The sequence below is a fragment of the Eublepharis macularius genome, chromosome 12 (assembly GCF_028583425.1).
Source record: "Eublepharis macularius isolate TG4126 chromosome 12, MPM_Emac_v1.0, whole genome shotgun sequence".
In the NCBI taxonomy this organism is placed as follows: Eukaryota; Metazoa; Chordata; class Lepidosauria; order Squamata; family Eublepharidae; genus Eublepharis; species Eublepharis macularius.
The window spans coordinates 46,578,682-46,592,758 of NC_072801.1; the positions used below are offsets into that span (position 1 = coordinate 46,578,682).

Genomic DNA, 14,077 nt, shown 5'->3' on the forward strand with positions numbered 1-14,077 from the left:
ACAAAAGAAAAACAACGAGGGGTATGTGAAGTACAGTGTCATCCTCCCCTTTGCTAGACAAGAATATCCAAAACCACAATTCCTTCATGAGCCACGTACGCACCCCAATGCCTCCACATGGAAGGACGGCATACATCTTCTGAGTAAGGGGCCCTGCAGAGAGAGAGGCGGAAAAGAAGCCGAGGTGAACATTTACAGCAGGCTGAGTCCATATCAGATGAACACACATACCTGTCCATTTTGGAGAAGCTATCAGAATGAAAACTGGAGAGGGGCAGGTGGGCAGGGCACCGAGCAGTGACATTTTGTGCCACAACCTATACCATGCTCTATACCATGGCTAGAAAGGAAGTTTTGTGCAACCACTGACATATAAAGGATTGGATCCAGCCAGATTTAAGCTACTGAGAAAGGGAGGAAAGGGGCTCCTCCCCAAATTCAAGCCCAAATTTTCTGCACCTACCTTTTACCCAGGAAAAAATGTATACACTGTGATTAAAACACACACACACACAATCACACATTCTGCCTCATTCTGAACCAAGAAAACCAGAATTGTTATCTGTGGATATCATGCAAACCCAGGCTGTCATCATACAATCGCTGCTTATGAGGAGTACTGATGCCTCATCTTTTGGAAATCCTGCACAGCACTCTCCTACACACACCTTTCGAGGTGTCCCATACTAACTGCCCACACACTTTCTTTGTTCATCATAATCCCACCCCATCTTCTTCGCCTCCTCACAACACACATTTCATCAGCAAAGTGCTTCCTGACCCATCCTGACCACATGTCACTTGCACCCTCATTTCCTCCACATTATTCTTTATTCGATTTTCACAACTCATCTGTAGATCCCTGAGCCTTCTCCGCACCACAGCCTTGTGTGCCTAATGAAAGATTGAAAACCTTAAGTCCAGGGACCATGCTGCAAACTGTGGCTACTAAATTAATGCCCCGTCAGACTTGGCATGTACTAAATTAATGCAAAATGATGGCCAACATACCAGACTACCTACCTAGCAATTTCTTGCTGTCAAGTTTTTGCCGGTTCAAGGGGCTGGTTCCATAGAGTAACGTGTGATGCTCCGAATGGACTGTCTGGATTTCATCTAATGTTGCTTTCCGGCCTCGGATCCTCTAGTAGAAAAAAGAAAGAAAGAAACATGAGCGTGGATCTTGGAGTACCTTTGTGGGAACACTGTGTTCGATGGCAGGGTTGCTTCTGAAGATATTTTCCCATCACCATGTGAGGAGACCTATGTCTTAAGATATGTACTGAAATTTGGTTAGAATGTCAACATCATCATGCCGGTTTTAATCCAGAGACACACCCCATGCTAAGGGGTCACCAACTGGACCAAAGGTGGACAGTGTTTCTGTACTTTTTCCTTTCTGCTCATTGTCATGTCTGAAAACTGCACAGATAAAGCAGCAGATTCCAGAGCGCTACTAGCCTCTCTGTGATATACATCCAGGGTGCTTTCACAAGAGGAAGAGCAAGTGATTCTAAAATTTTGCATTTATCTGCAATGACTTCCACACCGACCTACACTGTGCAACATCAAACATTAAGGTTTTCATTCTCTTATAAATATCACCTGCAGCATTTCCTCATGCAGAAGAAGTCCCGTCCCCAAACAGAGAACCTGTTGCTATGGTGAAAAGGCAGCTCTGCACAAATGGCAACATGCTGTCTTTAACACCTATGTCTTGTTGATGGCAACATGATGCACCACATCATTTGAATTGAATAGCCACAGTATCAAAGACTGTCATTGGAATTAAAAATGGATTTTTACTGATCTAACTGTATTCATAAGTTTAAGGGAAAAAATTAAACAAGAAACACTCACAGAGGCAAACATAGTCTACTAAGCATCACTTTTTATGGTACCCTTCATCCAGTTTTAACCTATTTCACCATCACAAGCAGCAAAAAGAACCTGATTTTAGTCCAGAACATCTGCATGTATTTTTTCCTTGTAGAAAAGTCTTCATTTTAGACACGTAGCTGTGTCACAGCTATGTTATCCGCACTACACCTAGGAGTCAGAGTTCAATCAGCACCTTTACACTAGCCCTGTTCACAAGTTTTGGTGAATGCTTGTACTAATAGTGTACAGTGTACACTTAATTTTTTGTTTTACACATGTTGAGTAATTCTCATGTCACATTCAAGGCATGTACAGCTGAATGTGGGACTGAAACTCCACCTCTATCCAGGTACTGGATCCCCATTTCATTTGTAAAGTAAATGCATGTTGGCTCTTTCATACAAATGGATGTATGTGTGTTCACTGTAACATGCGAACAGGTCTATACTGACACCACACACCTAGAGCATTAAATCAATCTATAATGAGAATGTCCACATATATTGTCTAGAAGGTTAATGGAGAATTAATATTTTGATTCAAGTTTTATTCTTTTTTAGTCATAAACCATAATTAAAATAATACAAACTTAACATGGTGGAGTAACAAAACTATTGCATTACACAAGATTGTTGGATTGTTGGATCATTACAGGAGACAGCCAGTTTGGTGTAGTGGCTAAGAGCATGGGACTCTCATCTGGAGAGCCGGGTTTGATTCCCCACTCCTCCACTTGAACCCAGGTGGGTGACCTTGGGTCAATCACAGCTTCTAGGAGCTCCCTCAGCCCCACCCACCTCACAAGGTGTTTTGTTGTGGGGATAATAGTAACATACTTTGTAAACCACCCTGAGTGGGTATTAAGTTGTCCTGAAGGGTGGTATATAAATTGAATATATGATTCAACCTTCACAGTAACAGTACGTTTTCTATATCTAATACATTTCCATTAACAAAACTGAAATATCCAGGAGGGCTTTTTCAAACAGGTAGGAGGGCTGTAGCGTAAGGAAATTGTTCAAAGAGTTGCACTGGTAAAGCGATAAGGACTATAGATTATACTAATGTATGCTGACTGTTGCTGTAACTATGTACCTACTAGATAATTTCTGCAATGTTTAGCGTCTTGACTCGTTATTAATTACTTATGCATTGTTTCAACATTGTTTTTAGCTCTATATTGGATTTCTGTTTCTTTTCAAATTCTGCATTTGCATACCCAATTGCATTGTTTATTGAATGTTCCAGTTGTTGATCATATTGACCTACATTGTGTAATCTGCCTTGAGTCCCAGTGAGAAAGGGAGACTACAAATAATGTAAATAAAATAAATAAATAAATTGGATTGTGCTTGTTTACGAATGGGAACCCTATAGTCATTGCCAGCTAGCCACACATAAAAAGTTCTTAAAGCTAGGTCCAAACTTGCAACGCACTGTAAAGTACATACGAGTCCATTCTGAGGACTCAGGTACTTAGCAGAAGGGGGGGGGTCAGTTCATGCAGCTTCAATTATTACTTTGATTCAGAATCCAATCAAAAAGAAAACATATGTCAATATTTTATGTATGTAATTTATACACTGTCTTTCTCCCCAATGGGGAACCACAGCATCTTGCATCATTCTCTTCACCTCCATTTTATCCTCACAACAACCCGGCAAGGTAGGTTAAGCTGAGAGTGTGTGACTAGCCTAAGTTACCCAGTGACCTTTCATGGCAGAGTGGGGATTCAAACTTGGATCTTCTGAATCCTAGTCTAACATTCTAACCACAGTTCCATGCTGACTCTCTTATAGACACTTTAGTTAACAAGTCAGGTTTGATAACAAGAATGATACTGAAACAGAATGAGGACAGTTTGGCCACCATACTTCAGTCATTGGAGGTAACCAGATTGTATAGATTCGGATGTGAACTCAGGCATTCAGTCACAGAAGGACATTAATCTGGCATAACCTTTCTTTTCTTTTAGTTTGCAACAGCATAAAGGAAGTAAATGAGTAAAAGACTCACCCTCACAGCTAAATTTGAAGATGTGGCAGACATCAAGAAACTGCATAGGAGTTTTCCCCGGGAAGGTTCAGTGCATACTGATGTCCAGCCCAGGGGAAGTAAGCACTCTTAAAAAGTCAATACACATTCCTGCATGAAAAATGTAACAAAGTAACCTGCTTGAATATGACTGGGATAGCAAGGGGGAGGGGGAGGGGAACAGTGATGTTTTTCATGCAGGAACGTGGGCATTTGTACTGCTTTATGGGATGTTTTTACAGGCGTGTTCTTAATGGGAAGTATCCACAGAACATGGGCATTATTACTAGCACTGACTTTATGTTGATTTCTTCTGGACTGAACATCAGTATGCGTTGGAACCTTCCCAGGGAAATTATTTGACTCTGTGCATCAAAGATTAGATCCTGTAGCCTCTTTTACTTTTATAAGCTTCTTTGACAGTCATTTCCTTTTGAACCTGAGATAGTGGTTCATATACTTATATACACATACAACCATTGAGGTGTTTCTTTGGGGAGGTCCTCTTAACGGACCAGAAGCTCTTAGAAGGGAGGTGCACGCCACAACAAACCCATTTCCTAACTTTCAGTTACCCATCCAACCTGGCCCCTGCCATTACCTGGCCCCTTGCTGGCAGGAGGTGTCTCCTCCACAAAAGGATTCTTACCTCGCATTTGCTCAGCAACCCTGTCTCCTGCAATCTGGACCAGATACTCTGGATTCTCCCAGCATGCTCTGGGTGAATGTTAGTGTTTCCACATGTACACTGGTGCTTCAGCATGAACGTGTCATAAACTACACCTGTGAGAGGGCAGGAAAGAACAGCCCGAGGACAGGGTTGCAGGGAGTTGGGGGGAAAGGAAAAGGGAAGAAAGAAAAATTGATGAGTACTTGGGTAACAATAGCTAGATCACAAGATCAGACAAATTTCTGGAATGAAAGGAGACCAAGCTCAAATGTGCTTGGAATTTCCCTGTATTGGGAAGTTTTCCTCCCAACACCTGAAGTATATGAGTTAACTTTGGCTGCTCAAGTGTAGAATAAAATATACTCTGCACATGCTCCAAGACATTTGTGACTTCGCATTTATTTCTTTATAGAATTTATATTCTGCCATTCTACCCAATCAAGGCCACTGGTTTAACAACTAAAAACAGCATCCTAAAACAGTAATAAAACCAATTCAAAACCAAGAGTAAAATACATGCATAAAAACACAGACCCAGCAATTAAAGCACTGGGCACTTAAAACACGTTGCAGTGCAAAGTAAAACCAGGTTCTGAAGCTGATTCAAATTAAGCCCTACTACTGCACTGTGAATGCAGAGGGGGCAGAGTGTGTACAAATGCACTGAAAAGCACCCAAACAGCACAACTGGCAGGAGAACCTTTGTAGTATTACGTGTCTGAATAAATTGTGGATTTGCACAATTGCAGTTTGTTGGAATAATTTCCTTGGAAGGTCACGTTTGAAGATTTATAAAAGGTTGATGAGCAGGAGTTGCAGGAAGGGAACAGAAGAGCTGGTGTTGGGGTGAAATCTATTTACAGAGGTTTTGTGGGTTACTTTTGACATGGTGATGACTGCAGGGGAGGTCCAACAAGAGGATTTCTGGATATTGTTTGATCCTAACAGAGAATTCTCTGGCTAGGAGACACTTTCTCCTGCCCCAGACCCTGAAGCATTCTATTCACTGCACTTGGGCATGGCTCCTCAGGCAAAAGACTGAAGCAATCCCCAAAGCACGTGGGTTTAAGACCTATGGAGAGAGGCTGAACACTAGCATTTGATCTTAGACAGACTTCAGTTCAGGGCCGCCAGCTCTGGCTTGGGAAATTCCTGGAGATTTGGGCTGGAGTCTGGGGAGGGCAGGAACTTCAGCAAAGTATGTCTTGAAGTTCATCATCCAAAGCAGCCATTTTCTCCAGGGGAACTGAGGTATGTAATCTGGTGATCAGTTGCAATTCTGGGAGATCTCCAGCCCCACCTGGAGGTTGGCAACCCAATTTCAGCTCTAGACCCTGGTTTGGATGGCAGTGCTCCATCTGGAAGATGAAAGCCATGACAATAAACAATAGAGTGTTCATGAACATGTGCAGAGTGTCTTTCCCTTGAACATTAGGCAGGCAGACTCCTGGAGCACAGGTACGCCCTCTGTAGAAATCATCCACATGTCCAGGTACTGCTGCCAGCTACTGGGAGAAAGATTTGCACCACCTCTTACCTGTAGTGAAAAGGTGCTTGATCACAGGTTCGGCCGTACTGCTCTTCAGGCTGGTGCTGGCAGGGGAGGACTGGGTGCGGCTCAGGGCTTGATGAGGCAGAGTGTTGATGCTCAGGGGCGTCTGGTAGAGATGGAGGGGTCTTAGCTGATGTGCATCTGCGAACACCTGCCAAAATCGCACAGGGGATACCAGCCAGGTACACAGGCAGGGAGAGAAGGAAGGAAGGGAAAACCGACAGAACATTCAGTAGCCACGTCACTTTAATAGCAGAGAAGTGCTACCATGTTCAGCTTAAACGTGCAGGCAGCTTGTGAGGGTTCTGCAGAGTCCCTTACTAAATAAAAAAAAAATCTGACTGGCCTTCCAAATGACGGCAAGGAGGAAGACAAAACAGAAGTCCAGTGGCACCTTAAAGTCTCAGAGTATTTATTACAGCGTGAGCTTTCATGAGTCAGAGCTTACTTCCTTAGATGCAATGAAAGAAAGAAAACTATGACTGTCATTTTTACATAGAAAATTACAGAAGGGGAGGGTGCAAAGGGAGGAGTTGAGCAAAGTGAGGCCTGGTATCGTAAATCTCTGTGTTAAGAGACTTGAAAAGAGGAAGGCCCTCTGTAACTTCACTGGGAGACTGCAGAAGGATTGTGGACTTAAACTAATAGAGCCGACTGCATTGGCTTGATAGTGGGTTTATAGTGGGAAAGGCAGCCCATTAAATATCAGAGGTCCCATGTCATGGAGGGCTTTAAAAGATAAGAACCACCCTCTTGAACTGAGCTGAGAAGCAAACAGGCAGCCGCTTAAGTTGTTGCAAGAATCTGAGTCTTCTGTGCTCAGTGGTACACATTAAGTAAACTGCTGGTGCATTTACACACCACAGGCTCAGTAAGACAGGTTCTCTGCTGCAGAGTATGGTCCTCTGACACTTTTGGGTTATTTAAAGGTGCTGGTCTTGCAGAATCGGAAAGTCCTAGCACACAAAGAACAAGCTCTGCAGTAAAGGATGGCTTCCACAACAGCAAAAGGCACAGCAGATGCAAAGTCAGGGATCCACATCAGTTGAAAAACTGGTCGGTGGAAAAAGTGCCACTTTCTGCAATGAGTCCAATTTGTTCCACAGCTCTTTTGAGAAACTCCTCTGCTGTGAGAACCTTTGAACTATGCAAAATCTGTGAAAAACTTCACTCCAGTTGCACCTCTGTTGGCAAAATACACACAGAACAACTTGGTCCTTCTGGACACTGCCACCTGCATGCCATAGCCAATGCAACAACTGGGTTACCAAAATTAGAAAACATCACAATACAAACAAGATAATCCATCTGATCAACAGTGCAGAAAACTAAAACCCTATTTCTTTTATGAATGCATTTTCCAAAACAATTCTTTTTTTACACAATTCCATTTTCCTTGCCAGAGGTCAACTGGTTGTCAGCAGCCACTGTCCTGTTCAAGAGTAAGCTTTATGCATCTGTTGGTGTACAACCAGCTAGCTGCAGGGAAGGACTTGGCACATTCAGCAAATTTCATGCCACTACCATGTGCCTACCAGACCCTGTGTGACCCAAAAATCAAGCTGAATTAGAGGCTGGGATACAAACAATCTAGGACTTGGGTGAAATGTGCACACAAAGCCCTGACTGTTCAACATGGGCATTCATGCACTAGACACTGGCAACATTCAACCACACCATTGCAGAAGCTTCTAAATTTTGGACATCAGTAGAATGTCAATGCCAAATCATGATGGCAAAATTGCCATGAGGTAAAGTGACTTGTCCTATTCTAGTCCCATTTTATATGCTCCCATGGCACTGTGAATCAGCAGTACCTGGTTGATTGTGGCAAGAAGTTCAAATGAACACCCCCCCCCTTTCCCCACCCTAGCTGCACTATGTTCATCTTAGGCCCCTTCCTACGGAAATGCTTTCTTCCAGCCAACATCTGGCTACTCTGAAAACAGTTTTGGAATTCTTCCTTTCCAATACCACCAAACAAATTTTGCACAAAATCTCCCAGAAAAAGCAACTTATCTGTCTGCCAAACACTCCAGCAAGAGGAAATGGTTAGGTACACAAAAGAAATGAAAGAATGAGAGAGAGATGATTCACATTCAAGGATGATGCAGAAATGGGTAGGGGAATGGAAGGGTTGCACATATGCAAAGGCAGAGGGGAGGGATAGAAGGAGCCCTGGCCATTGGAAGGTGAGTCACTCTCCCTTCTGGAGGCTCCACCACTGCTGTCTGGAATGAATGGGCTGAGAGATGGGGATACAAGACCTGCTGCCTTCCATCTTCGCCCCTCACCCACATTCTCAGCAATGCTTTTCTTGTCTCACCTTGCCTCTGCCTGCACTGCTGTGGCCTTACCTGCCTCTGCCTTACCTCCATCTCCATCCCTTGGACTCCTCCCTCTCCCCTCCTTCACAGAATCACACAGCCAGAAAGATTAAAAAAAAAAGACACAATCCAGTACCTCTTCCAAGGCAAGCCTGACTAGCCCCTATGCACCCCTCCCCTCTCACCACCCCCATCCCGATCCAGAGCACGATGATCCACAAGCAAAAGAGCATTAGAGCAGGCAGGGTTGGATACAGCAATCGGTTAGCAGAAAGTGCTGGTGGCTACAGATCTTTTCTGCATTCCCTTCTTTGCAGTTCCTTCCAAACCCAAGAAAGGTAGCAACAAGGGACAACGAGCAGTCCCTTCTGACCCAGCACATTCTTTGTGCTGAAGGATCACGTCATCCAACCATTGTCAGTAAAGCCTTCCAGCCCGGGGTTTGAGAGCATCTATGTTCCATGTTAAAGTTGCTTCTAGGTTCCATGCAGCAGCTAGAACACTAGCATGCGTGTTAAAGTAGCAGTAGTAGCAAGAGCAAAACTGGGCCTGCATTAGGTTCTAGCTAGGTGAGAAAGCATAGAAAATATTGCCACTGCTGGTAGTGGCCTTGGTAGAACCACAGGGGAAGGGGACAAGCAGGTCCAGGATGAAACAAGAGATACCCTTGATGAAGAGCTGGTGTGGGAGTCTACTGGTCCAAGGCTGGACAGCAAACACTCTACACACAAACCCTCTGATATTTAAAATGAATGAAAATGAGAAGTATAAAAAATTCCAGAGATTCAGAATCAAAAACGTAATTGTGTCAGGATGAACCAAACCCCACCTCCTTACAGGACGGTGGACTCTGCAAGGCAGATTATCAACTGGGAATACTCTTCCTAGACCCTCCAGAGTCTCAGATTTTTTGTTCAGGTGCACAGGTGGGGAGAGAAGCTGTTGACTTAGCCTCCTCTTGTATTTCCCTTTCAGTAGCACCTTGCTTCAAGAACATGCCTGGCAGCAGCAGAACACTGATTCAGGTCATGTAAAATGAAGTCCTTCTTCACATGACGTGTCATTAATGTGTGGGATACACTGTCACAGGCTGCAGTGATGGCTGGTAGCTTTAATGTCCTTAAAAGGGGATTAGACAAATTCATGGCTACATGAAACTTCCATGTTCGGAGGCAGCATACATTTGCATATAATTTCCTGGAAAGGAGGGCAACAAAAGGAAAATGCTTTGGCCTCTCTGCCCTGCTTTTAGGCTTTCTGGGATCTTCTGGCAGGCTGCTTTGAGGAAGAGGATGCTGGACTAGAGGGACCATTTGGTTTGATCCAGCAATATCTTATGATTTCTCCCTCTTGCCTCAGGCCACATAGGCAGATGTATCAGTTGACCCCATACCTATCCTAGCGTAAAGGGTTGTAGAGTCTCCTTTTCCTCCTCTCATGTAATGCCAACAATCTGCACTCTTGCTAGGAAAAACAAAAGAAGACTGCCCTTTCCACCCTGTTGGCAGCAATGCTAGAAGAGGAACGCAGTAGCAGAGAAGGCTGTATGTGCTGTGATTAATGATGGGAAGAGACAAAACTGGAACTCTCTTTTGCTAGCCAGCTACCCCTGGTTGGGCACCAACAGCAGTAAAGCAAAGGATGTGGAGCCCTTCTTTAGCAACCCAGTTTATTCTCCCACTTATGCCCTTGTGATTTCCTGGCCACCACAGGAACTGCTACCAGACCACCCAAACTAGCATTGCACTGAACAGCCCTGAATCCACCTATATTTGCATACAGGAGAGTTAAAGGTATTGTAGCTCATACAGACAACATGAAATTTTGCACTGCTGGCAACACTGCTACAAGGAGAAGCTTGCATCGCAGCGTAAATAATGCCTCTCCCACTGTGTCTATACCTCCATGGGAAGGACACCTAGCACTAGGGCAGAGGAGTTTAGAGGGGTCTCTTCCCTTACATGCCTCTTCTCTTGAAAAAGAAAAGAGCCCCCACCCACCCACCCTGCAACACACACAGGTTTAACTAATTTTAATTCAGGCCTCACCTGCCTGTAAGTGACTCCCAACTCCTCAACTTCTGGCTCTTCTTCCAGCCCGCTCTCCCCAACTTCATCCTTGACTCGGAGACAGCCCTGCTCTTCTACCAACTCCTCCTCCTCCTCCTCTTCCTCCTCCTCCTTCTCCTCCTCCAGGTCATCCTGCGTTTCTTCGCTTTCTGTTGACCCATCCAGCATAAAGGGCCCCTGGCCCAAGCCCAGACCCAGAGGTTCCTGTTGTTCTGTCAGCTCCTCCTCTGTCTCCTCAGGGTGCGTGGTGGGTGGCCGTGGCAGCTCACCAGTCTTGGTAATGATCTTCAGAAGAAAAGCAGAAAAAGAACATGTGGCCTTGGCTAACCAGCAAGGCCTACCTGATCAACTGGCAGCCCATGTGACAAATCAAGCCAATGGAAATCCAGCATTCACTTCTCTCCTTTAAGGAACCAACAGGAGCAGTGTGGACACCATCATTGGGCACCTGCCAGGACACACTGCACCACCTGACTGGATGCCTCTGGAATACTGCAAAGGATTTTGGGTAATCTCCCATCCCTGCTGCCTTCCCTACACCCCAGAGACCAATAGCAGCCTTGGAGCAATCTCTTCCTGGCTGCTCCCCTCTTCCACTCTGAAGGTGCAGCCACAAGACAGCTGCTTTTGTCAGACAGCTGGCTATCAAAGGGACAGTGAACACTGACTGGCTGATGGCTGTCACTGATTAGCTGGCCGACATGCTGCTCTTCAGAGCACATGTCCTTGATTCCACTGGGCCTGATGGACATTGAGCTGGAGCCAGTGGGTTCCAAAGAAAGGGGGGGAATCTAGAGTTGTCCCCCCCATCCTCTTTTTTCTCTACCTACCTTGCCCAGCTGGATCTGCTGCTGCTTCTGCTTCTCCAGGAACTGCTGATGCTGTTGCTGTACAACCAAATGCTGTAGTGCTTGAGGGCTCTGGGGCAACGGTGACGACTGGGTGCGGCTCAGTGGGCGATGCCGGGGCAGCTTGCTTACTGTCCGTAGGTTAGAGGGGACGCGTTCCCCTGTCACCAGAGGAGATTGGCCGTGCAGAGGAACTGCAGAAAAGGGAATGGCAGTGATATGTAGCTCAAGAAAGCGGCCAAGTTGTAAGTTTGCAGAGGCTTCATTTGGAACCAACAAACCTGGAAAGCGGGGGACAGCTATTCTTATTTCACATAGGGGAAACAGCAGTCAGAGTACAACAGTACTGCCAGCTGCTGCTGACCCAGCTGAGGAGCAGTGGCTCAGTTGCAGAGCATCTGTTTTGCATGCATAAGGTCTCAAGTTCAACCCCTGGCATTTCCAGTTAAAACAATCAAGTAGTAGGCAATGTGTAAGACTTCCAGCTGTGGTCCTGGAGAGTGGCTGCTGGACAGAGTAGACAAGACTGACCTCAACAGACAAAGGATCAGACTTAGCAAAAGGCAGCTTCATGTATCCAAACTTTACAGGGTAGGGCTTCAGTTGTAGAGCATCCGCAGAAGGTTCAGTCCCCCTTATCTCCAGTTAATAGGTAGTAGGTGATGTGAAAAAACCCAGCCTAAAAGGCCCTACCAGAGCCGCTACCAGTCAAAATAGACAACACCGATAGACCTACAATCTGACTCACTACAAAGCAGTTTCCTGCATTTATGTAACATGAAGGTCCATGGCTGGTGAATATTCAGCAGTACCCATGAGCACAAACTAAGAACACATGCCTGTCAAGGATGTTGCTACTGCCCATCCACCAGCAATGCACCCAAACAATGCCATCCAACTGCCTCCTGCTGCCATGTGACACCTGTCCATTGAGATCAAATGCCATCTTCCCCTCCACGTACACAGGAAAATGGCTGTGGCTCTGCACCACCTGCTCACTCACCAGCAATTAGTGTGTTCTGTTGGCGAGCCTGCTCCAGGAGCAGAACATGCTGCAACAAAGAAGCATGTCCGTGGTTGTTGGTCTCACCCTCGAGGGCCACCCCAAGAAGGCAACTGGGGATAGACGACATGCTCAGGAACTTGCTGGTCAAGGCGCCCCCCTGGCGCAATGACTGGATCGCCTGGCGCTCCACTTCCTGCTGCGTGGAAAGGTTCGGGGAGGCCTGCATAAGAAAAGAGGGTTTGCAATCACTACTCTATTGTTGTGGTCCTAAGCAGACTTACATCCTTCTAAGCCTAATGGACTTAGAATGGCTTAGAAGGGTGTACAAGTCAACTTAAGATCACACTGTAATTCTGCTGTCCTTCCTACCACCACAGCTACAGCATGAGATCACTGTCCCACCTCAGCAAATCTTCTGACTCTTAACATGTTCACAGATACTAAATGAAGGTTTCAGACTGTGACAATATGCTACACTAGTTTCTATTGTGTTGTGGCCCTGCTGGGATGGGGGGGGGGGCTGTGAGACATTGTAAGTATCTTCCATGGTAAGGCAGAGATTCATCTGGAATCAATTATGCTTATTAAGTCTTTATTGCCATGAACCAAGACCAAACAGGTCTCCGCATGAGCGTGGTTCCCTTCATCCACTGGACACTGAACAGGATGGCATTGTAGTACTACTGTGTCTGGCTGATTTCCCTGTGACACATGTCATTGACCATTGTTGCAAGACAGATTGTTGTGGGGGGTGGTGTCTAGACCTAGAAGAATAGGGGGAAGGGGTCTGCGATGGTATGCCTAATTTTTAAAAAAGTTTTGCATGAGGTTTTGTAGGCAGCCATGTACTACTCACATTGAGGTGCGAATTTGTCACTGTGACGGTAGCCTGCAGTCCTAGGGAGATGTTGGGCAGCGACGGAGAAGTGTATAAACTGAGCTGACTAGCTGATCCATCCATTGTGACAGCTCGGTGCTGGGGCAGCATCTGCTATACGAAAGAAAGAGGGGGAAAAGGGATTCAGGGCAAGGAGAAAGGGAAATGGGGAGTGGGGGTTGAGGAATAAGATGAGACTGAATGATAAGAAGTTGCTTTTAAACAAAAAATGGAAAAAGATGCTCACTCAGCTCATTAGGTCTTTTGCCACTGACAAGGGAAGGGAGAGATAGAACAGTTAGCTTGATGATTTATTTATCACAGAAACAACGAAGTCCTGGGGTTACTTAAAAACTAAATTACTTTTAGATAGTGCACTCAAAAGACAAAGCCAATACAAAAAGGAACCAGCAAGAATAGGGTGTTGATGAATTCAGGAGTTAAGGTAATCTTTGTTCCTATGGCAATGACTTATCTAAACATTTTTATCCTGTCCTTCCTTCAAGGAGCTCTAGGTACTATACACAAAAATTGTCCACCTCACAAATTTTGTCTTCACAACTACCTTGTGAGGAAGGTTAGTAAGAGTGACAATATCCTAAGGTCACCCAGTGTGCTTCACTGCTGAGTAGGGAGGTGAACCCAGTTTTCTCTCCAGGCTTAGTTTGAGACACTAATCACCACATCACACAGACATAGGGCTAAACTACAAGAGATGAATTACACGAGGAGGAGCATGTGAAAGGAGTGTCAATGTTAGCAGGGAAGCTGAGTTGTAAAAGAGATCAGAAGGCTCTGTCAATTTCCCCTCTC

General features: G+C 45.3%; 1 protein-coding gene across 4 annotated transcripts in view; it reads right to left on the reverse strand.

Moving 5' to 3' along the window:
- The window catches only part of HDAC5 (histone deacetylase 5), a 149,837-nt gene that overhangs the window by 16,427 nt on the left and 119,333 nt on the right, over positions 1-14,077 (reverse strand). For all 4 annotated transcript variants that reach the window (XM_054992579.1, XM_054992577.1, XM_054992578.1 and 1 more), the window contains 8 exons: positions 13,244-13,378; positions 12,385-12,607; positions 11,364-11,575; positions 10,513-10,818; positions 6,123-6,288; positions 4,565-4,698; positions 1,024-1,144; positions 104-153 (listed from right to left, as the gene is read on the reverse strand). In XM_054992579.1, the coding sequence (XP_054848554.1) occupies positions 104-153; positions 1,024-1,144; positions 4,565-4,698; positions 6,123-6,288; positions 10,513-10,818; positions 11,364-11,575; positions 12,385-12,607; positions 13,244-13,378 (1,347 nt within the window). The remainder of the gene's footprint in view (positions 1-103; positions 154-1,023; positions 1,145-4,564; positions 4,699-6,122; positions 6,289-10,512; positions 10,819-11,363; positions 11,576-12,384; positions 12,608-13,243; positions 13,379-14,077) is intronic.